General features: G+C 41.6%; 2 protein-coding genes across 7 annotated transcripts in view; one reads left to right on the forward strand and one right to left on the reverse strand.

Moving 5' to 3' along the window:
* The window catches only part of SIAE (sialic acid acetylesterase), a 37,799-nt gene extending 21,124 nt beyond the window's left edge, over nt 1-16,675 (reverse strand). The window contains exons 1-4 of one of the 5 annotated variants that reach the window (XM_010829433.1): nt 16,566-16,675; nt 12,978-13,013; nt 11,862-12,023; nt 2,982-3,154 (exon numbers count right to left, since the gene is read on the reverse strand). In XM_010829433.1, coding sequence (XP_010827735.1) covers nt 2,982-3,154; nt 11,862-12,023; nt 12,978-13,013; nt 16,566-16,632 — 438 coding nt within the window. In that variant the 5' untranslated portion in view covers nt 16,633-16,675. Of the gene's footprint in view, nt 1-2,981; nt 3,158-11,861; nt 12,024-12,977; nt 13,014-16,565 lie in introns of all 5 variants that reach the window. The other 4 variants (XM_010829430.1, XM_010829429.1, XM_010829432.1 and 1 more) reach the window with 4 other exon arrangements.
* Nucleotides 16,676-16,738: 63 nt separating this feature from the next.
* The window catches only part of SPA17 (sperm autoantigenic protein 17), a 13,986-nt gene continuing 6,106 nt past the window's right edge, over nt 16,739-24,618 (forward strand). Inside the window, exons 1-3 of one of the 2 annotated variants that reach the window (XM_010829435.1) lie at nt 16,739-16,894; nt 17,995-18,175; nt 23,963-24,033. In XM_010829435.1, coding sequence (XP_010827737.1) covers nt 18,022-18,175; nt 23,963-24,033 — 225 coding nt within the window. In that variant the 5' untranslated portion in view covers nt 16,739-16,894; nt 17,995-18,021. The remainder of the gene's footprint in view (nt 16,895-17,994; nt 18,176-23,962; nt 24,034-24,618) is intronic. The other variant, XM_010829436.1, reaches the window with a different exon arrangement.

Here is a 24,618-nt window from a genome sequence, read left to right on the forward strand (position 1 = left end):
CTGACCACCAGGGAAGCCCTTCTGATGTCCTTTCTCCTGCTTCACTTAAGAGACTCACTCATTATGTGTCAGACTCACCCATTGCTCTAATAGCAATGGAGGTAGGAATACTTCAAGTTGAGCTTCCTCACTGACAACATTTCGACAGGCTGGCATTCCCCCTGTTTGCACTGGGTTTTCTGTTTACTGAGTATGTCCATCCCTACCTGGGAGCCCTTGTAGTGCTCTTCCTCCTCACCTTCTATCAGGCATAAACAGACCCCAGTGAAGCCTCTGGGAGACAAAAATGCTAGTTTTCAATTTAATAAAAATTAATCTACAAGGCCATGACTAAAACAGAGAAAGATTGACACTAACAAAAGAAATTCTTGGAGGAGACTTACATGTCCCAACTTTGAAACTTACTACAAAGCTACAGTAATTCAACCAGTATGGTACTGCCATAAGGAGAGATATTTAAACCAATGGAATAGACTAAAAAGCCAAGATATAAATCCTCATATATAAAGCCAATGAATTTGTGAAAAAAAGTGCCAAGACCATTCAATAGGGGAAGAACCATCTTTTTCAACAATTGGTGCTGGGAGAACTGGATATCCACTTGCAAAAGAATGAAGTTAGACCCTCATCTTACACTACATATAAAAAAAGTGATCAAAAAGACTCAAAGACCTAAACTTAAGAGTTAAAACTAAAATATTCTCAGAAGAAACAATGGAAAAACCTTCATGTCACTGGACTTGGCAACAGTATCAAGAAGATGATACCAAAAGTATAGACAACAACAAAAGAAAACACAGATAAACTGAACTTCATAAAAATTGAGAACTTTTATGTATCAAAGGACACCCTCAAAAATGAAACTGACAAACTAGAGAATGAGACAAAATAGTTATAAACCATGCATCTGACAAGTGATTAATACCTCAAAGATATAAAAAAATTCCTACAATTTAACAATAAAAGCAACCCAATTCAAAAATGGACAAAAGGCCTAAATAAACATTTTTTCAAATAAGACATACAAATGGCTAATAAGTACATGAAGTAATATGCAATATCACTAGTTGCTGCTGCTAAGTCACTTCAATCGTGTCCGACTCTGCGACCCCATAGATTGCAGCCCACCAAGCTCCCTCGTCTCTGGGATTCTCCAGGCAAGAACACTGGAGTTTGGTTGCCATTTCCTTCTCCAGTGCATAAAAGTGAAAAGTCAGAGTGAAGTCGCTCAGTTGTGTCTGACTCCTAGTGACTCCATGGACTGCAGCCTACCAGGCTCCTCCGTCCATGGGATTTTCCAGGCAAGAGTACTGGAGTGGGGTGCTATTGCCTTCTTTCTAGGTCTAGCCTCTATGATTATAATTCACTCAATAAAGATGATGGTTACTTTAATACTCTGACGTAATTAATATTCTGATCAAATTAGTACTATGACCTAATTAAAGTCTAATTCAATGAAGTCATGGTTTACATAAAAACACAATTTAAATGTATTATAATGCTTTCTTTCAAAAACTAACACAATCTTCAATACTAAATTATGTGTTTCCTTCAGCCTTGGCAGGTACTAGTTGTCAGAGAAATGCAAATCAAAACCACATTAGGATACCACTTCTCACCTACTAATGCGGCTATAATCAGAAAATGAAACCTAACACCTGTCAGTGAGGATGCAGTGAAATTAGAACCTTTGTGTATTGCTAGTAGGAATGTAAAATGGTATAGCCATTGTGGAAAATGGTTTGATGGGTCCTCAAAAATTAAATATAGAACTAACCAAGCAATTCCAATCATAGGCATATATCCAAAAGAACTGAAAGCAGGAACTGAAACAGATTATCTGTAAATCAATGTTCACAGCATTGATTTAATATTGCTATGAACATTGCTCACAATAGCCAAAACGTGGAAACAACCCAGGTGTTCATCCACAGGTGAATGGATAAACAAAATGTGGCCTATACAATGGAATACAATTCAGCCATAAAAAGGGACAAAAGTTTGATACAAGCTACATGCATGGACCTTGAAAGCATGATCCTCAGAAAGATAAGTCAGACACAGAAGAACAACTATTGTATGATTCCACTTCTAGGAGGTACCAAGAAGAGGCAAATGCATAGAGAGAGAGCAAGATAGAGTTACCAGTGGCAGGAGGAAGGAGAAAGGGGGATTTATTGTTTACTGGGTATGGAGTAAACGTTAGAGATGATGATAAAGTTCTGGGGATAGACAGTGGTGACTGGGTACACAAAGCATTGTGAATATATTTAATGCTGCTGAACTGTACACTTACCAACAGTTAAAATGATAAACATTATGTCATATTCATTTTAGCCACAGTTTTTAAAAGCATGTTTTAAAAACAAAGTTTCATAAACACCAAGTGATTTGCTCCAAGCCATACAACTAGTAAGAGGCAAAGCCAACATTCAGTCTCAATTTTTAAAATCTCCATGGCAACAAAAGACAGAGTGTGTTAGCTGCTCAGCATCAAAACAAAATCTAATTGTTTTGATCTCCTAGGCTGTCTCCAGAAGCTCATCTTCTAAGACCATTCAAAGAGAAGAGTAATCTACATGGCCCCTGATTTGCTATTAAATCTCCGTTACCATCAGATACTGTCCAGCTTCTGCCTTTAGCCCAGGAAAGTGAGAAAGTAGTGCCCCACACACTGACAGCACACTGGCCATGACTAGCAAAACAGGATTTGGGGTCACATTCACACCCTGGCTCCACAATTATGCTGTGATCTTAGGCAGGAGCTTAAACTCAGCTGGGCCAGTGTCCTCATCTGTGAGTTATGAATGTCTTATAAGTATTCACCCTATGAAGTTGTTCAACTGAATTAATTAGCACATGCAGAGAAAGCACTTAGAACAGATCTTGGCTTCTACCTCCTGCTCCTCCTCGCCCCTTTCCTCTTCCTTCTTTTTCTTCTTCATCATCAACGTTATTATCACTGAGACCTTGCAAATTACCTGTGAAACTGTCATCTTCATGTTACTTTGCCCACTGCAAAGCCAAACATCTCCAAACAAGACATCATGAACTCTCAGAGTGAAGTTTATCCTCCCAAGAGTCTGCTGTGCCATCACTTCATAAGGTCCACCAGGCTTCATAGGATCCAGTACCACTGTCCAGGTGTTAGAGTCTGCTGAAATAGTAACAAGGCTCCAGAATTAATGAATCAATCCACTAAAATGAAACTGAAGCCCAGAGTCATGCATCAGACTTATCTGTGGCAATTCCCCTCTTCTGTGATGAACTGGATCCAAAGCTATGAAGACCAGCCAAATTTTAGACATGTCAACAGAAATAACAAAAGCAGTAGTGTGGCTCTCTTTAATCTGTACAATCCCTCCTTACGTTTAACTGAAGCATTTATAAGAAAAGTAAATCACCCAGTTATAATCCTAAGCAAGGACAGACAAAAATATAGATATTAAATGCAAGGGAGTTTAATACAAAAACGCAAGATGGAAATTCTTACTATACCACCAAACTGTCAAAATCAACATGATCATAATCTAATAGAGCTACAGTGCCCCAAACTAACTTGGAACTATCCAGTCAAATGTGAGCACAGGTTAGAGAAAACCACTCATCATCTGAAACTTACTTGATGGTACCATCCTTGTCATCAACACCCCCACCTCCTCCCCACGTTACTCTTGGGGATTAAAAACACCAGTGGTTCTGGGCTCTTCTATCTACAGTTAAACAGGTGAGTGGAGAAATGGACGCAAAGAAGTAGTAGGAGGCAAATAAATTCATCTCTCTTTGAAGAAGATATTTAGACTTACCCAATTAATTATTTTCACAGAGTTATTTACCAGTCTTAATGTTTTCGGACTCAATTAAGGAGATGAAAAGCCATCCAAGGCCCTGTTTCAGAAATTCATAGCATATTCCTTAGGAACCACCCCCCCACCACCTTCCCACCTCTCACCCACTCATACCACCACCACTGCCAACATCATACTCGGAAACTCAAGAAGAATATCTTCCAAGTGGCAAAATTATGCCTAGGAGAACCAAACCACACGAACAAAGTTGAAGAAGTGGAAGGAGAAAATAGATAAAATAGAGATGATCATTTTAAAAGAAATATTCTTGGCATAATGTTGAAGAATATGGACTGATTGATAATTTGTGCCCATCAGATCAATGTCAATTCAAAGGGAAGGAATGGCAAGAACGGCAAATGAGGCATCCTAAGGTTATCGTTGTGGTTGTTGAGTCCACTAAGTCATGTCCAACTCTTTTGCGACCCCATGGACCTGCCAGGCTCCTATGTCCATGGAATTCTCCAGGCAAGATTACTGGAATGTGTCGCAATTCCTTCTCTTGCCATTCCTTCTCAGGGGATCTTCCTGACCCAGGGATTGAACCCACTTCTCCTGCTTGGCAGGAGGAGTCTTTACCATCTGAGCCACCTGGGAAGCCAAGGTTATTGTACCAACGAGAAAAAATATCAATTATAAAAATACTAAAAAACAAAAATACCAGCCAAGTGCCTACTCTGTACCACATGCTAAGATCCTCCTAGTCAGTAAGAGCTAACGGGAGAAGTCCAGACACATGGCAGGAGATGGGTAAAGGCTGAAATGGTAAAGGATTACTCAGAGTCTGGGAGAAATATCCAAAACCCTTAGGCAACGGTGAAAGGGCTCAGGTCACTCCCCTTAGAAGCAGAGCCGACTGAGTCCGATATTCCCACCCGTGAGAGGGCAACTGAGCCCAGGACTGAATGTCTGCTATTGTTTTTACACCACCAATCGCCACAGACATCAACACATTAAATGCAGAATGCACCTAAAGCACAAAAACCACTGTCTGGGAAACAGTGGGCAGCAAGAACAGATTGCACCGCACAGGTGTGAGGTGATCCGTATGGCGCTCTCGTCTGAGCAGGCAGACTCTCCAGCTGTCCCAACCGCAGCCTTGCCAAGGTCTTCCCAGGCTTCTTACCGGAGCTCCGTCCTCCTGCCATCAACGTTACTCATTTGTGATAATGCGGTCAATCCCTGGAAACCCTAGGACAGGGCTATTTTTTGAGCCTTCTACTACAGTACATGCTATTCTGAGTCACTGCTATTAATTAGGTGTTTGCACTTAGTCTCCATCCAAGCAATATGGCTGGTGTGGAAAACCACCTTCCCCAGAGCTTCTGAAAAGCTCTGCTGCCCAGCAATAAAAAGGCAAAGAAGGAAATGGGGAGGAAGCTGGGCAAAACACAGCACCACCCCCCTACCTCAGCCAGAGGAGGCACTCCCCCTAGAGCCCAAAGCGTCTGAAGAGAACCAGGCATCAAGAGTCTTGTTCTCCAGAACCGCTCCCTCTAGGAAACCTCTCAGCTTCCTCAAAGACCTTGAGAACTTCCTTCTGTTCTAGTCCCCGAGTTCTTTTAGTTTCTAGCTCTTTTCCTCTCCCACTTCATAAAAGAAAAACTCTGACACACTCAGGGTCAAGTAAAGTTAACTGCCACACAAGGCAGGAGAAACCAGCTCCACTACAGAGAGGTTATTAATGGTCAAACTAACTCAGAAACAATCAGTTTAAAACAATGCAGATTTACTTCCATGGGCGGGAGAAGACTCTTGAGAGTCCGTTGGACTGCAAGGAGATCAAACTGGTCAATCCTAAAGGAAATTTAACCCTGAATATTCATTGGAAGGACTGATGCTGAAGCTGAAGCTCCAATTCTTTAGCCACCTGATGCCAAGAACTGAGTCACTGGAAAAAAACCTGATGCTGGGAAATACTGAAGGCAGGAAGAGAAGCGGGCAACAGAAGATAAGATGGTTGGATGACATCACTGACTCAACGGACATAAGTTTGAGCAAACTCTGGGAGACAGTGAAGGACAGGGAAGCCTGGCATGCTGCAGTCCGTGGGGTCACAGAGTCAGACATGACTTACTGCCTGAACAACAAAGTGTATACAAAGGAGAACAGCCCTCGTGAAGACTGTTTCTAGACTGAAAGCAAGGGTGGGACGGTCCACAAGGAGCACTGATTCGGCCTTGGCCCATCCATTTAGGACTGGCTGTTTAAGTGGAGCTGACCATAGGCCAGTGAAGTCTAGTTGTAGATTTCAGAAACCATTGACCCACAAAGTCCATTAGGTTGAGTCCAAGTGATAAAATTGAGTGACTGACCACCAAGAGTTGAAGCTCACTATTCAGCCGGCGTTTGCTGACCCCAATGGGCTTCCTGAGCAACAGCTGTTCTGGGTCCTTCCTCTAGGCTCCCATCACTTGCCATCTTGTCATATCTCTTACCAATCCAGGCCCAGGTTTATGTAAATGCTCATTTCTGCTGCAATTAAACATCTGCTTCCTCCATTCTTTCTTCTTCCATCCAGGAAGATACATGTCCTTCCTTCACTGTGCCCACCATGTGCCAGGAGCATCACCAAGTAAGGGCAGAGAGCAAACCCCAGTGCCGGGTTATACTGACAAGAAAGCCACGCAAACTGACTGTGTTTCCCTGCCCAACCACTAGCGTATCTGGTGGCTTATTTCTCACTGTCCCTCTTCTCTTCATTTTCCAGCCACAGGCATAAGAAAAGAACTCTCTCCATGTTTTCTCCATCCCCCAGACCAGCCCCCACCTTAAAATGGGAAGAATCAACAAATCAAAGGCAAAAAAAAAAGAAAGAAAATAATGGGTCTAGAGACATGATTAGTCATAAAGCACATCTTGCTTTTTTCCTCTTTGCCATTCACATCAGATGTTAATTATTTTTCAGGTTATTGTGCCAAATCTCAGCAGCCAAGAAGAGAAAAAGGAAAATTATCCAACAACTCTTCCCTTTCCAAGAGGAAAAACCTGGATCAGGAAGAAGCCCCCAGTCACTGTTCCCCCACAGAACCCTGGCACCCCACCAACTGCAGACAGGCTCACTGGTTTGTGGAAGTGACCTGGAGGTAAAGAAGGCCTTACTGCCCAAACTGCCCCTTCCAGACCTGCATTATTCTGTATAAAGTTCATCTCTACCGCCACCATGAATGAAAAAAAAAAGCTTAAATATTTTTCTATCAATAAAACTATTCCTGTAAATTCCTTAATCTATAGCCTGTTATGGCAGACACAGCCAAAGATGACCCCCAATAAGTCACACCCTTGCAGAGTTCCTCAAGTGCTGGCAGAATTCATGATTTGCTTCTAATCAACAGAAAATGGCAGAGGGGATTAGATGCCATCCTCATGATTATGTTATCTTACCTAGAAAGGATGAAGGGGGGGTTGCAGGTATAATGAATAATCCCTCATCAGTTGACTTGAAGTTAACTCAAAGGGAGATTGTTCTGGGTGGGCCTGACCTAAAGAAGGTGAGCCCTTTAAGTAGGGTCTAGAGGTAAGAGATGAGAAGCTTCAGAGATGGGGCCATGAATTCTACAGGCACAAGGACAGGACTCTGCCAGCAACCTAATGGAGCCTGGAAGTTAATCATTCCCTATTGGAGCCTCCAGATGAGAACTCGGCCCAGCCAGCACCTTGATTTCAACCTTCTGAAACTCTGAGAACCCAGCTAAATGATGGCCAAGTTTCAGATCGACAGAGATAGTAAAAGTAAGTTGTTTTAATCACCTACGTTGGCGATAACTTACTATGTGACATAGAAAACTAATGCAGATTTTTTACTTTCTACAAGGTTTAGGCTTTCTGAGTTTTTCTTTACCTCGATCATGATGACAAATTCAAGCAGATACACCTTCATTTTATCGCCTGCAGGTGCACCCCCAAAGTGTGTCAAAGTGCGAGGATACAGGCTCCTTGCCCCAAGTTCACACCTTGCCTCTGAAAGAAGCATTATGCGTCACCTGATGACATAAACAGGCCCGGAACCTGACCATGTTCCCAGCCATCCCTCAGGTCTCAACTTTCCCAAAGCTCAAGTGTCAGTCTACTGGACAAAACCCTTTATGCCATTAAATTCTGCTTTGCTGTGGGCACTTAGGGGATTATAGGTAATAAGTTAAATATTAACAGAGATGGACAGAGTGGCCAAATGAGGTAGTCTGGCTGAAAATCCCAGGGTCGTCATCAGAATCTAAATAGAAGTCAACCCTTCAAAATGCCCCACAGTGTCTCCTTTGAAACACATTTCCTTCACTGCCCAGTGAAATTTCCTACATGTCTATCTTTTTTATTCCAAATATCACTTTATCCATGTTGCTTCATGGGCAGGACAGAGCAAGCTGTCCATTGAAGTTATTTTATGGATCTGTATAAACTATTGTACCTTTTTTTTCTACCAAGACAGTGTGGAAGCCTACCAAACAGCCCCTTCCCGACCCCATCAATAACAACAATCTCTTTCCCTGTGAAATTCCCATCAATAGTCCATGAATCACTTGGTTCCCGTCAGTTGCTGCCATACATCCAAACTCTAAACGATGCATCACTTTTCAGTGATGCAACTGAGCTGAACCTAAACTGCTAAATGGGAAAGGAAAGGACAGCATGAGCGAGTGGGTTCCTGGAGGGTGGACACTACTTACATTCTTCTTTGAATCTCTAGGGTTTCTAGCTTCTTATAAATAATAAGCCCTCAGTTGGCGTTCACAGAATTGAACTCAAGATAAGTGAACAGGTTCACTAAAGAAGGAGAGGGGCTCATCTCCTAATTATCCGCTTTTATTTCTTCTTGTCACCACCTACTCTCCTGCCTTGTCTCTGGCCACTCCAAATGTTGGTCCTGCGACAGCCACAAAAGGGTAAAAAAACTAAAAATAATGCATAAGAACATTTTTAAGACTGAAAAGCTACATATTATGTGCTTGCTCTATTTCTACAGTAGTGTGCAACCTCTGTCTCCTAAGTATTAATTGGTAATGTTAATCATTAGCATCAAAGAAATCCTATTTCTTATTTTTAAACTACATCAATTCTTGGGACGTCCCTGGGGGTCCAGCAGTTAAGACTCTGTGCGTCCAATGCTGGGGGTGCAGGGGTTGGGGGGTGTGCAGGTTCCGTCCCTGGTTGGGGAAATAAGATCCCACATGCTGTGGGGCACGGTCAAAAAAATTTAAATAATTGTTTTAAATTGTTTTAATTAATTAAAATTAATCAAAAATAATCCTGACCCAGGGATCAAACCTGCATCTCCTGCATCTCCTGTACTGGCAGGCAGATTCTTTACCACTGAAGAACCTGAGAAGCCAAAACTTAATTCAACTGCATCAGTTCTTTAGCTCTTTAAGTCAACGTCATTTTAGTGAGAGTACTACTACCTGTACTCCATACTGCTTATTTCTGAGATGACGCAACACAAAAAGAAAGCACTACTAGTCTCCCAAATTCTTCATTTTCAGTATATCCTACAAGTCACCAACAGCATTTATATCTAACAGAGAACAACTTCTCAATCAGCTTAAGTTCCCCTTTCAGCTCTCTGAATTTCACCCAATAAGCCTCTTCTGCTAAAAAGTCTTGTTAAAACCCAAGAACCAGAAGCACTTACCTTGCACCTATGCCTAGTACTTAGTACATACTTTCTTTATGTTTGTTGAAAGAAATGCATTCTTTTTTTATTTTTGGCTGTCCTGTGTCTTCGTTGCTGCGAGGGCTTTCTCTGGTTGCAGCAAATGGGGGCTACCCTCCAGTTGTGGTGTGTGGGCTTCTCATGGTGGCGGCTGCTCTTGGTGCAGAGCACGGGCTCTAGGGCACAGGCTCAACAGTGGTGGTGCGCAGGCTTAGCTGCTCCATCGCATGTGGGATCTCCTCTGCTCAGGGACTGAACCCGTGTCTCCTGCATCGACAGGCAATTCTTTACCAGAGCCACCAGGGAAGGCCCTGGAAATGAATTATTAAAAGTCTGCACCAGCGTTTGCATCACTCTGGATTGAATATTGGTCCTGTACATTGACAAAACTAATCAGGTGATCTTTGTTTTCAGGGGCCAATAAAATTTTCACAAGCTTTGCTGTCACATGTATATTCAAGTCCCTTATCAAGCCACCAACCCCCACATTACCACCACCCACCCCAGAGACGCCTCCTCACCTGTCTGACTCCCACGTCAACATCCCATAGCTGTAGAGAGACCTCTAACTGAGATATAATACAACCAGGTCTCCACCTGACCCAGCCCTGAACCTGCCTTCCTGCATCCTGGAACTTCGAGCTCCTCCACACACTACCTAATACATCCTTGTCTCTTCTAGGCAGAGACTCCTCTATATGACCTCTCTGCTCATGAAGTCTGCTAACTGCTAATTCTCACCTTGTTGAACATCCTCACAGCCACTACTTGGAGTCAGGCCTTCCCTGTCTATCGCCTGAATATCCTAACAGCCTACTAACAGGTCCCACCTACTTCTCGTTTCATCCATCTCCAACTCCTCTTCCCCAGTGTAGCCAGAGTAATCTTTCTAAAATACAGATCTGGCTGTGTTCTTTTGCTGCTTAAAAGCCATCTACCCAAAGTAGTGTATATACTCCCTGGAAATGACAAACAAGCCTCCTCCATTTCCAGACTTATCTCCTGCCATCCACCATCACACACCCTAGTGGTCCAGACAAACCAACCTGCCTGTCACTCCTCCAGCAACCCAGGCTCACTCACACCTCCATGCCTTTGCCCAGGTTGCTCCCTCTATTGGGTCTGCCCTGCTCATCTTTCAAAACAAGCCTTGCGGGTGGTGGTGGTATAGTCACTAAGTTGCGTGCAACTCTTGCAACCCCATGGAGTGTAGCCTTCCAAGCTCCTCTACCCATGGGATTCTCCAGGCAAGAACACTGGAGTGGATTGTCATTTCCTTCTCTAGGGGATCTTCTTGACCCTGGATAGTTAGACTAAGTTTACTATCCCTCCTAAACACTCTCACAGCACTCTATATTTCCCCACTGTGGCATCACGCTTCACTGTAATTGATTATTATTTTTCTGTTTCCTCCTCTAACCTCCAAGCTTTTCTGTTTTGCTCATCACTAGATAACCAATACCTAACCCTGTATCTGACACCTAGTAGTGACTCAGTAAATACCCGAGTGACTGACTAAATAACATAATGACAGCAATAACAATGTTGTTGTTTAGTCACTAGGTTATGACTGACTCTTTGTGACCTCACGGACTGTAACCCGCCAGGCTCCTCTGTCCACGGGATTTCCTAGGCAAGAATACAGGAGCGAGTTGCCATTTCCTTCTCCAGCGGATCTTCTTGACCCAGGGATCGAACCTGCATCTCCAGCAGTGGCAGGCAGATTCTTTACCACTGAGCCAGTGGGAAGCCCAGAAATAATAACAGCTAACACTTATTCAGTACTTATTACGCACCAGGCACTGTTTGAGGTACTTGATATGTGTTAATTCATTTAATCTTCAAAATAATCCTAAATATTATTTTTATCACTGTTTTAAAATAAAGAAATTGTGATGCAGAGATGTTAAATAAAATGTCCAAGGGCATATAGCCATTAAGAAACAGGATCTGAATGGGAACAGTGAATCCCAGGGCTTAGGTTCTTAACCCTCCTAGTACGACGACCTCTCCTTTACACATGATTCAGTTCAAATGTCACTTCCAGTGGAAACCTTCCCTTACCATCCAACCTGCGGTGTTTCTCTTCTGCATCCCATGACACTCCATTTCCACCTCCCGTCAGCACTGACCACGCTCACTATATGGCTTGGTGTCTGTTCCCATTACTGCACGAGATCCTGGAGGACAGGGGCTTTGACTTGGTCTTATTTTCCTTTGTATCCTCAGTACACATGGTAAATACTCAAGTAACTTGGATGGATGGATGGATGGGTAACCTGAGCTGGACTATTAGCATTCATTTTCACATCATCCAGCAGGTGGCAGAAGAAGACAAAAGCTGAACAGAGGCTGACCTGTCTTACCTTTCACACGGGTCCCTTTCTTCATGATGGGCTCCTGATCCCGGCACAGCGTCACCGTCACTGTGGCTCTGGGTGTGCCGTAACCCCAGATCACTGCCCCTGCAGGCTCCCTCTGCAGCACCATGTAGTCGTCGATGTACGAAGCAAAGCGAAAACCAACATCTGAAAAATCCGGCAAATATTTAGACGAGCATCACTGGAGAGATTCAGTGCCAGATTGAATCTGGTGAAACAGCGAGGAACACGCAGTCTTAATACGTGAGAATTCCAAGTTACCCTGTCCTTTCAATTTTCTAAAACCAGATCTCATTCCTCCTAATTAGGTAAGCAGCATCACAAGGACAGTTTCCAGCAGTATGCATCATAGAACAAGATGACCAGTAAGGAAAATTCAAAGAGCCTGGGACAACCCATTTAATACGTGCCTCCTCCCCTTCAAAGCTCCTCATGTTCCTTTGCTCTCAGGCCTGGCCCTAACACTTGACTCCCTCCCCCCAAAATCACCAAACATGCTCTTTTTATGCATCTCACAGATGGTATTTATGAGAAAAATAAACCACTTCCTTTCCCTACTTTCCACTGCCACTCCCACTCCTCATAGATTGGAATAAAGAGGCTGCCTCTCTCCATCACAGCCCTTTCTAATCTTTTCCCTCCACTCTTTATCTCCCCTCTTCCATTCTCAGTGTCAATTTCCCTCAAATAACTCTCCTTACTGTGTTTTTTTGACAACCCACTGAAGATTCTAAATAAACCTTTATGAGTTTATGTGACAAGTCTGACTCTTTCTAAGGTAAATTCAAATCAATTAAGATGCAAAAAATAAGGTCAGTGAGAGAGAGAAGGTCAAAGTGTCTGAACCAAAGGTCCTTCCTTGCAATTCGCCCACTTTGCAAGCTAAATTATATGAAAAGAGAAAGAGCCCTTGAAACTGTGGATTCTATTCTAGACAGTCACTAACAAGGCTGAATAAGAATTCACTTTAACGAGATCATTCCTATTTTTAAGCTCCAGCCTATATCGAAGTATTTTATTAATAACAAGTATCTATCCAAATTATCTCAGTGAATTCATCAAAACTTAATAAGAGAAGGAAAAAAAATGTTTTTCACTTACATCCCACTTTATCTGAAGAAAACAGACCAAAACCCCCTAGAAGAAAATAATTAACAAAATTAAGATTTTTTTTTTCAAGTGTTTTAAATAAAAATGATAGGCAGGAAAGAGAATCAAAACTAACAAAGTTGACATTTTTTTCTCCCCGGAAGCTCCAAATGGTGACAGCCCCTCAGGCTATACTTAACAGGGCAGTATCACTAATGGGTCTCCTACACAGACTTGGTGGCCTATTTGTCCTGCACTTCAAATAACAGCCCAGTCCCTAGACATCCTCAGCTCTCTCAGGAGTTTGTTCCATCATAAAATCTACATGACAATCAAAGATCATCCAGAAGACCCACTGGGCTGGAGATGCACAGCTACCAGGAGCAAAATGCTCTAAGAGGAGGCTACAGTAGTCTAGAATTGCAGAAGCACTTTTGGCAGCCTGCTGGAGGGAAGGGAAGAGGCGCATGCGTGGGAAGGCCGAGTCCTGGGTAAGTGCTTCAAATGGAACAAAACCTGAAAACCCAAGGCCTAAGAGCCAAGCAGAAAGAGGATGGGGTAGGGAAGGGATTGAAGAAAACTGGCTGCTGCAGGCGTTATTGTTGTTTAGTCAGTAAGTCGTGTCAGACTCTTTTGTGACCCCGTGGATCATAGCCCATCAGGCTCCTCTGTCCACAGAATTTCCCAGACAAGAATACTGGAGGGGGCTGGCTGCAGGCATGAGACCATGCAAATGAGGGGTTCTGGGTGTGTGCAGCCACCTTCTCAAACGTTGGGGGAAAATACCTTCCCCCAACCCCTCGGTTAGTCTGTTGTTGACCACACACATCCGTTGAACCTGTTTGTGCACGACTCTATTCTGAGTTACAGAATTTGAGAGATGGAAAGGATCTTTTACACCCTAGGGTAGAATCATGTTATTTACTGATCAACAGACTGAGACCCAACTAGATTACATAATTTTTTTAAATAGTTTGCAACTATTTAGATATTTTTATTTAAATATATTTTATAATATTTTAAGTTGCCCACTATGTTCACTTCATGGCAAATAGATGGAGAGACAGTTGAAAGAGTGGCAGACTTTATTTTTCTGGACTCCAAAATCACTGCAGATGGTGATTGCAGCCATGAAATTAAAAGATGCTTACTCCTCGGAAGGAAACTTATGACCAACCTAGACAGCATATTAAAAAGCAGAGACGTTACTTTGTCAACAAAGGTCCGTCTAGCCAAGGCTACGGTTTTTCCAGTGGTCATGTATGGATGGGAGAGTTGGACTATAAAGAAAGCTGAGTGCCAAAGAATTGATGCTTTTGAACTGTGGTGTTGGAGAAGACTCTTGAGAGTCCCTTGGACTGCAAGTCCATCCTAAAGGAGATCAGTCCTGGGTGTTGATTGGAAGGACTGATGTTGAAGCTGAAACTCCAATACTTAAGCCACCTGATGCAGAGAGCTGACTCATTTGAAAAGACCCCGATGCTGGGAAAGATTGAGGGCAGAAGGAGAAGGGGACGACAGAGGATAAGATGGTTGGATGGCATCACCAACTCAATGGACATGGGTTTGGGTAGACTCCAGGAGTTGGTGATGGACAGGGAGGCCTGGTGTGCTGCGGTTCATGGGGTCGCAAAGAGTCGGACACAACTGAGCGACTGAACTGACTATGTGCCATGGAGAAGGAAATGGCAACCCACTCCAGTATTCTTCCCTGGAGAATCCCATGGACAGAGGAGCCTGGCGGGCTACAGTCCATGGAGTTGCAAAGAGTCAAACACTACTGAAGTGACTTAGCATGCACTATGTGCCAGGCACAATTTTAAGCACTGAGGATACAACAGGGAAAGAAGTCGGGGGCGGGAGGGAGGCAGACAAAATTCCTTGCCAGCAGGAAGCTTACATTCTACTGGGGAGCTTAACTGTGGCAGGCAGAGAACTAGACACATGACAGATGTTAAACTTCTTCGGCCCCAAATCACACAGGTAGTTCAGGACAGGACAAGAACTCAAGCTACCTGATTCCAAGATTACTGCAATCACTACTCTGCCACAGTTGGATACTGGTGGTAAAGCAAAGAAAAGTCACATTCCTTGTCGTTATAAAGCTCACATTCCAAGCTGACAACAGTAGACAGTGGTACATTACCAAGGAATGGAACAATGGACAAAACAGAAGGAGAAAGGTGATGGGACTGGTCATTGTTTTTGTCAACTACAAGAAATTTAACATTTGAATTTTTTTGTTTTAGGTCTTCAATTTTTTCTTCATTTTGGTGTCAGAGTAGAAAAACAGGAATTAGTGTTCTGGGATGTTAAAAGTAGTCATTAAAAGTAGTCTGACAACATGAGGGCAGTGGTTACTTCTGGTGAAGAACTAATAGCTCCCTTGGGGAGGAATATTCTTGGAGTCTCAATAAAACTGCAACAGTCTAGCTCTTAAATTGTGTGTAAAACCCTTGGGTGTTCATTTTATTGCTTCACTGCTACATATATTCATGTACATTTCAAATATTACATGATGAACATGGGAAGAGAGGGAATGATTTGAAGAAGTCCGGATATGCAACCAAATACCAAGGAAAGAAAATCTAGAGCATCAATGAATAAAAAATAAACACATTGTTAATTAAGGTTATGTAACAATATGACCCAAAGGCAAAGATAAATAAAATACTGATGTTAAAGTTAACAGCCTTTAACATAAAAACTAATAATGGCCCTCTTTCTCTTCTCCCCACTTCATATACTGGACTCAAAAGTCACTGTGGGGATCAATCAGGAAACGATACAGAGTGCTAGTTTATGCCTTTGTTAAACCCCGAAAACCACTTATGAGCTGCAGTTTGTCTTCATCTATGTACTCTGCGGATTCATACACAGAGCAAGAGTCCTTTTACTGCACGCAGTCTGTTCTCCCACTTAAACTTTCTTTCTGTGACCCAGCGTCCAGCCCGGGGTCAAACGACACGATATGACCAGGACAATAGTCAAAATGAGTCATCCTCCTACCCAAAAAAACGGCTATTATCCCACTATCAATGTCCGCGAGCAGGAATCAAAGCTGAGTCTTAAATGCTCCGAGCTGGTTGAGGGGGCTGTCTGTCTTAGCCATTATCACCACTTAAACTAGTAAAAGTTAATTCCCCCAAGGAATCCAGCCCGGGGCAAACCTTCCCCAACGGTACCACTGAGGGGGCAGCACTGAAACGTTCTGGATGACTCAGTCACCCGTTTCCAAATATTATCTAACTAGCTTCGCCCCCTCCCCTTCGAGTTTCCCCGCAGTTCTTTAAAGACCCTGAGAGCATCGGTCTGGGCACACCTAGGCCTCCCCTCCTGAGATAAACCCAACGCTCTCGCTGCCCCACGCGAGGTGTCATAAGGGCGGTGGAAGGGAGTGAAGGAAGCAGACGGGCCGGGGTTCCGGCCCAGCAGACACCTGCAACCTAGGCCTGGGCCGCAGAACCCGGTTCCTGCCCGGGGATCCTTTCCCGACCTAGAGAAGCAGGCGCCGGGGGCGGTCCTGCGGAGGACGCGGAATCTCGGAGTCCTCGCAGCCCGACGGATGGGCAGGGTTCGGGCCGAGCGCGGCCGCCTCACCTGCACTTACGTGGGCCTGCAGGAATAACCGTAGCACCAGACCCAAGACAAATTCCGACGCAATCATGTTGGCAAGAAGCCGTCCCCGCCGCGCAGGCCTCGGGGCATGGACGCCAGCGAGGGCGGGGCCGCGGGGCGGGGCGGAAAAGCTCTGACTCCGCCCTTCCCAGGCCAGAAGTCCGCGAAGCTGTCCGCGGCCGCCGGGGGGCCCCTGCCTCTCTTCGGCCACCGTAGTGGAATGAGGGAGCGGGGACGGGGGAGGAAACGGTTTCCCGGCAACGAGAAAAAACAACCGGAACCATCGACTCCAGCTCTAAGAGAACGGAGAGGTGAGGCGGTTTACCCCATTTCTTCCTCGAAATAGAGACCTCGCCTTTTCCCTTAGTCTCTGGTATTTTCTCAAGATCCCCTCCCGCAATCTGGGAAGCCGAGGACAGGCTGGGAACCCAGTAGTCCATTCTGCGAGTCTGAAATCCCAGATCCTCGACGACCCGCCCCCCAGTAGACCTGTGGTCCCTCTCCGACCGCCCTCCACTCCCCGTATCGGTCCAGGGTTTCTTCCTCTCACAACCAATGATTCAATGCTTCACCTCCTGTTCCGTCAAAAAAAAAAAAAAAAAGAAGAAGAAGGAGAAGAAAGTCCACAGATTCGGCCTCATTAAGCTTTCTAGACCCCCACCGAGACCCCTACCACGACTTCCGGGCTTATTCGGCAGTGACGCTGTCACAAACAGGCCAGGTCCCTGAGTGTTGTTTGCAGACTCAGTAGCCCAACCCGCTGCTTAGCATCTATCCTTATCTTGGCCCTTGTATGCTAAGAGAGAAAACAAAACAAACAAACAAAAAAGTAAGAATCCCAAACCTTTTGAGGCTGGAATTGCTATGTCGTGACTTTGCCCCCAGCTCTCTCGCCCCACTGCCTCTTCCACAAATATAGAGAGGCTTCGACGAGGCACCCTAGGTCATACTTCAGAAGTGGAAGCCAGGGGAACGACTTAAGTCCGAAACATATTCATTCGACAAGCTAGAGTAGTTTCAATGACTTACTTTTTTTTTTTTTTTTAACACCTTCAACAGGGTTTTTTTCCGGCAATTTAAGATGAATTTTTAGCAATCAGTCTCTAAATTACTGTGGGATAGGAAAAATTACCCTTTTAAAGGGAGAGAGGAGAAAGTACTTAGTATCATAGTGAAAATCTGTGATTTTTGTAATTTTTAAAAAATGATTTCACCTATTAAATATTTTTAATGTTCTAATAATGGAAAATTTCAAAACTCTTTGGAAGAAATTGACGGACTTGGATTGTACTGGGGGGAAAGGATTGAAGTCCAGAAATTTGGGGTCTCAGAAATAATTTGTGGTCTTAGTTGTGATTATCTGAGTGAAATGAGACAAATTTAAAGACAGAACTCTTTCATGCATCTCTAGGTACAGTAGACAGTTCCTCCCAAGGAGATGTCGATTCCGTTTTCCAACACCCACTACCGAATTCCACAAGGATTTGGAAATCTTCTTGAAGGGCTCACACGCGAGATTCTGAGGGAGCAACCGGACAATATACCAGCTTTTGCCGCAGCATATTTTGAGAATCTTCTAGAGAAAAGAGAAAGTAAGCTTTATAAAAATAGGCTTTAAAAAAAAGAGAGAGCGACTAAACGTTTGATTATGGTGAGACTTGTTTAAGACCAGCGTCATTCCACAGAAATCCTTTATGAGGCAGGGAGCTTTCAAATAAGAGTTTGTTATTTGAAACAGCCTTTGGGGGCTTCCCAAGTGGCACTAGCGGTAAAGTACCCAACTTTATACAGTAATACAGGAGAGTTAAAAGACACGGGTTCGATCCCTGAGTTAGGAAGATCCCCCGGAAGAGGGCATGGCAACCCACTCTAGTAGTACCGCATGGACAGAGGAACCTGGCAGGCTATACAGTCCATGGGGTTGCAAAGAGTCTGACACAACTGGAGTGGCTTAGAACACACACGGGTGCCTTGAATCACATTATTTCACATTATTGAAGGTTACCAGTTTATCACCCAGACCTGCTTTGTATTTCTCATGGACAGGTGGGGTGGAAGGGGAGCTCTGGAGAACACCCAGCCTAGCTCTTTTCCTGAATACTGTGCCTATGCCTCCCAGGCAGTTGACTGTCTCTTCTTCCCGGGAGGAGGGTTTGTGGTTTTCTTTATATTTTGACTCTCCTAACTTGAAAGTATTAAGTGTTGTAAAAAAAAAAATGTTATACTCCTTAGATTAAATAAGTTGGTATTTGCAGGGGTGTATGAAACTGTTCCTCAATAATACAGAGAAAAACTGCTTTGAAAAGTGAACTTCCAGCTTGGGAAAGTAATTTATATTCTTTTTCTGTATTTCCAAGGTCCCATACTGTCCAAAGACTAAGATTCATGCTGACTCTTTGGCTGAGAGCCAAAACAGAGTTTCTTCACTTCCATAAATAAAATTTCCAAATTCTCAGCTATTAAGTTTCTACTAAAAACGCTGACTAGAACAACCATTTTGTTTAAGCTATTGTCATTACTTTTGATAACAGTATTCCAACAGAGTAGTAAAGGTGCCCGTGGTGTGGCTCAAAGGCAAAGACTCCTCCTGCTTATGCGGGAGACACTGGTTCCTGCATCAAGAAGATCACCTGGAGAAGGAGATGGCTCCCACTCCAGTATTATTGCCTGGGAAATCCTTTGGACAGAGGAGTCTGGCAGGCTACAGTTCATGGGGTCGCAGAGAGACACAGCTTAGTGACTAAACAACAACAAGAAAGAAATAGTCACAAGCAAATAAACATTCCATTTTAATCATTTTACAGAGGGAGGAAAGCTACCTGAGGCTTGAACTGAAACAACCCATACACACTACATAGCTCCACCTCCTTCTCCTCTTTGCTCTACCTTAACCAAGCTCAGAATCTCTGCCAATTTTCTGAATTGCTGGTCTTTTCCATTTCCGGTCAGTGTGAATATTTGTTACCCAATTTGAAACTTAAATGCCACTAAAAAAACTATTAAGAGAAATCCTTTAGAGTAAGAGGTAAATTGCAGTGAACATTAATTTTATTATTATAACATTAATTTTACAAACTCATGACTAAAAAGTCTTTTTGTTTATTTGATTTTAGACCTCAGAAACATCCCATTACAAAACCATGTGAGTCATTTGTTGCCAGATCATGATAATTAAAGTAACTGGTGATTCAGATTAATGCTCTCAGAATATAAACTTTCTAACTAATAAAAAATGGGTAAAACTATTTTGAAAAATATAAGTACCACACCCATTTCCACTCATATAAATGAGGTGATACAAGGATCAGAAGTTAGCCTTTCCAAAAAGACAAAAAAGAGTCCTCTAGCCTAGTCTCTCACAGAGTGCAAGAATTCCCTTGCCAGCATTCCTCATAGGTAATTACTCATCTTAATCTTGAAGATTTTTTTGTGACAGGAAATGTTTTAGTATATGACATAAAGTGATATCAAACCTCTAGGGAAAAGGTGGGCTTTTATCAAATGATCTTGAGATAAAGATGTTAAAAGATTAAATTGGATCTATTTCTTATATCATATACCAGGATAAAGTTTCAAATTGATCAGAGATTTAAATATTTTTAAAAATGAAACCATACAAATACTGGAAGAAAGCATGAATTAATTTCTCTGTAACATAAAAGAGGAAAAATTTTTGCTAGCTAAGTTACTATACTTTAAAAATCCAAAAGCAATTAAAGAAAATATTGATAAAATTGGCAACATAGAAATAGATTTTTACTTTTACAAAAATCACCACATGGGAAAGAAAACTACAAATGACAGAAAAAAAATTTGCAAATTCTATTACAGTGGGTTAATAAATGTAGTGAATAAAAAGTATGTCAAAATCATGAGAAGAAAACAACAACCTTATAATAAAAATGGGCAAGTGATGTGAGCAATTTGCACAAAAATAAGTGTAAATGACTCACCCTCAACATATGAAAATGTATTCAAAATAACCAATGATAACAGAATAACAGAAGCCCAAACCAAAACTAGAATGAAGTTCCACCACCCACCAACAGGACTCCATTCATCAAGTTGACAAAAAGCCAGAAGTGTGCCAGTTTATTATAGGCAACACTAGAGAGGAAATAAGCACTCATATACATTGCTGGAGGAGATGCAAAATGATAACAACCCCAAGAAGGGGACTTAGCAATATCTACCAAATTACATCTATTTTTACCTTTGACCTGTATTTTATTCACTTTTCATTGTATTGTTACTTGAGGAAGCAACCCAAATATTCATCATAGGGGATTTTTTAAAATAAACTTGAGTAAGTCTACACTACTGATAAATGTGCAGCTATTAAAAAACAAGCAAAAATGAAATGAGGAAGATTTCTATGATGCTATAGAGTGATCTTCAGGGCATATTAAGTGAAAAAAGTAAGATAGAAGAAAACATGTTTAGTATGTACCAATTATCTAACAGAGGTATTGATATGAATACATAACTGTTCACTTATATTTTTAAATGGAGAATAAATCTTTCTAAAAATTATTTTTTACCCCTAGCAGGAGAAGGAAGAGTGGCGGGAATAGCATAGAAGCTAGACTTCTCTGACTGTATCTTAAATCAAATCATGTATGTTTAACATAGTTATCAAAACAGAATTAAAATTGTTCAGCAATTTCTAAGTTTAGAAGCAAAATGAAATAAATGAACCTAACTAGTATTAAATGGGTAACATGACCACAGAAAAAAGGATTATTTCACGTTACTTTATAACCCAGTGCTTTGTGCATTCCTGATGGATATAGCCTAAAAACAAAATGATGTTAAAAAAATATATTTAATTGTTTTCATCTATCACTGTTAATAATATTACAGTGTAGTTATTTCAAAGTTTTTATACATTGTAGGACATAGCAAATAATTAACTATCCTACTGGTATTAGGAATAGGATTTTTAGTGTAAGAAAAAGTACATACAAATATAAAAATGAAAGAAGTTAATAAACTCCCATAATTCTAAATTTGGATTGAAAAGTGTCAGTGTGATTTCATGGTGTATTTTCTCTTTAAAAAAAGACAATATTATTTTCTAGCTCTATACACTTTTTTAAAGGCCTCAAAACAATGACCAGCCCAGTATCAGTGAGCCCTTTGTCCCTAGATTGTGGCTTCTAACTACAGTTTTCCAAAAACCAGGGCTTCCTGGAGAACTAACCAATCCCGTGAACTGACCAGAAAGTATGCAAGATTAGCCTCATCACCTTGTTGTACCGGCAAGTAAGAAAGCTATCAAAGGTTATTAGAGTTTCCATAGGACTCAGGAACATCTGAAACCTGAATAAGCTCATACTGCCCAATTTGGGACAATTAGAACGTCAGTAAGATGAATAACAGAGAAGGCAATGGCACCCCACTCCAGTACTTTTGCCGGGAAAATCCCGTGGACAGAGGAGCCTGGTGGGCCGCAGTCCATGGGGTCACTAGGAGTCGGACACGACTGAGCGACTTCCCTTTCACTTTTCACTTTCCTGCATTGGAGAAGGAAATGGCAACCCACTCCAGTGTTCTTGCCTGGAGAATCCCAGGGACGGGGGAGCCTGGTAGGCTGCCGTCTATGGGATCGCACAGAGTCAGACACGACTGAAGCGACTTAACAGCAGCAGTAGCAGCAGCAAGATGAATAAATGCAGGGGATTGAAATTCATTCCATTTCTTAAATGTTCATTAGTTCATAATTATTTACTGGAAAGCAAAACAAACAACAACAAGAAACTCCGTGAGATATCCTAAGGAACTTACTTATTAATCTAAAAATTGGTAAATAGTCAAACCTCTAACCTGCCTTTACTGTAAGAACTGTATTTCAGAGTAACCAAATAGGTAAAGTATTTTTTGTTGCATACTCCAGAAATAGAGAAGTAATAATCAAATTGAACACTGCCATTTTGCAATCCCTAAAGAAATTATCTAAGCGAGTCATCAACGGGCCCATAAAAACTGAAAAAGAGAAACAACCAGATATATATTTCCTAACAGAATTATACCATGCTACCTATAAAGTATTCTTGGGAAAAAAAAATCAAACCTGAATCAGATCAAACCTGTAGATCTAACTGGAAATATACAGGAAGTTCAAAGGCAGAGGAACTTGTTAAAAAATTATAATGGGAATGGAATTAGAAATATCCAAACTGTGGAAAACTCCAAAGGAAAAATGACTTAATTTCCTCAATAAATAAATGGGAAGGAAAAAATGTGGGGTGGGAGATAGGGAAGTTTCAATTAAAAGGGATTTAAAAGACACTGCAAAAGGTTGTGTGTTTGGATCCTGATTTGAACAGATCAACAGTAAAAATAAATAAATAAAAATACACTAGATAATGGAGCTTCCTAGGTCGCTCAGTAGAAGATGCAAGAGATAATGGGTTTGATCCCTGGGTCGGGAAGATGCCCTAGAGTGGGAAGTGGCAACCCACTACAGTAGCTTTGGCTGGAAAATTCGCTGGACAGAGGAGACTGACGGGCCACAGTCAGTGGGGTTGCAAAGAGTGGGACACGACTGAGCAGCTGAGCACAAGCAATACTAGATAATGGGAGGAATTTGGATATTTGATGGTATTAAGGAATTATTGCTATTATTTTTAGGCATGATAATGGCATTATGGCTTTATATCTCAGAGATGCATGCTGATGCAAGTATTTATAGATGAAGTAATAAGATGCTTGGGATTGGCTTGAAAATAATCAGAAGAAAGGGCAGGAAAATGAATGTGAAGTTACAAATAAAATAAGATCAATCATGAGCTTGTAATTATTGAATCTGAGTAATGTGCACTTGGAAATTTGTTATATTATTCTCTCTACTTTCTAAGCCTGAAATACTTCATAATGAAAAGTTAAAGAAAAATTCTATTTAAATATAAATACTTCTGTCTACCTGACTACATAATATGCCTACTTTTTTTTAAGAAAAAACTTCTCCCCTCTTTCATTTCTCCAAATTTCCTCACTATTCACCATTTATTTTTATACATTTTTCTTATGTTTACTAATACATAATAAGTTTCTATAAGTATATAGTAATACATTTCTATACTGATATTTAAGTATTGGCATTTGTTCTCTACCACTCCCATTTTATTATAACTTCTATGAAAGCATCAAGTAGGTTTTTTAACTGCTTTTCTAAATATCCTCAAGGGTTCATCTGGTGTTTAATTCATCATCATCACTGGTTATATCCACAGCACTAGGCTCTGTACAATGTCAATAAAATTTTCAAGGGTAAATAAAGGACCTATAATTTCAAAAAGAAAGCATTTTATGTTACTAGTCTGCATTTACTTTAATGAACTTCAAACTAAGTCTGGAATTATATTTTTATTATTTAGAAACCAACTTTGATCCAGCAGAATGGGGGGCTAAGGTTGATGACCGCTTCTATAACAACCATGCATTCAAGGTATGGTCCCGATAAGCTTTTGGATTTGGTTAATACTTCTCTCTGTCTCCAATACAGACATCCTTGGGATTGCCCATAATCATGAATATTGTGAAAGGCATTACAAATATCTTATGAAATCTTTTTAATTGTGCTATTCTTTCTGGAAATAAATTCTTTTCTAAGGTATCTGAATCGTGTACCATACTTAGCTTAAATTTACAGATGATCCAAAAAAAAAATTTTACAGATGATCAACAGGAAAAATGTACTTGAAAGAGATAGAATGATTACTTTCAGTTATTGTGCAAATGTTATTGAGTATCACAGTGCTTATCAATAGCAGCTGTGCAATAAACAGTGGTTGAATTAATGAACGCTATTTCATAAAATAAAATAAAACACATAAAATAAAACAATTATTCATTATTGTTGATATCTTACAAAAGACTGATTAGAATTAAAGATGGTCTAGAGCCTTCCAAAGCCTTTGACTGTGTGGATCACAATAAACTGTGGAAAATTCATCAAGAGATGGGAATACCAGACCAGCTGATCTGCCTCTTGAGAAATTTGTATGCAGGTCAGGAAGCAACAATTAGAACT

Source organism: Bison bison, unplaced genomic scaffold, assembly GCF_000754665.1.
Source record: "Bison bison bison isolate TAMUID 2011002044 unplaced genomic scaffold, Bison_UMD1.0 scf7180017864506, whole genome shotgun sequence".
NCBI lineage: Eukaryota > Metazoa > Chordata > Mammalia > Artiodactyla > Bovidae > Bison > Bison bison.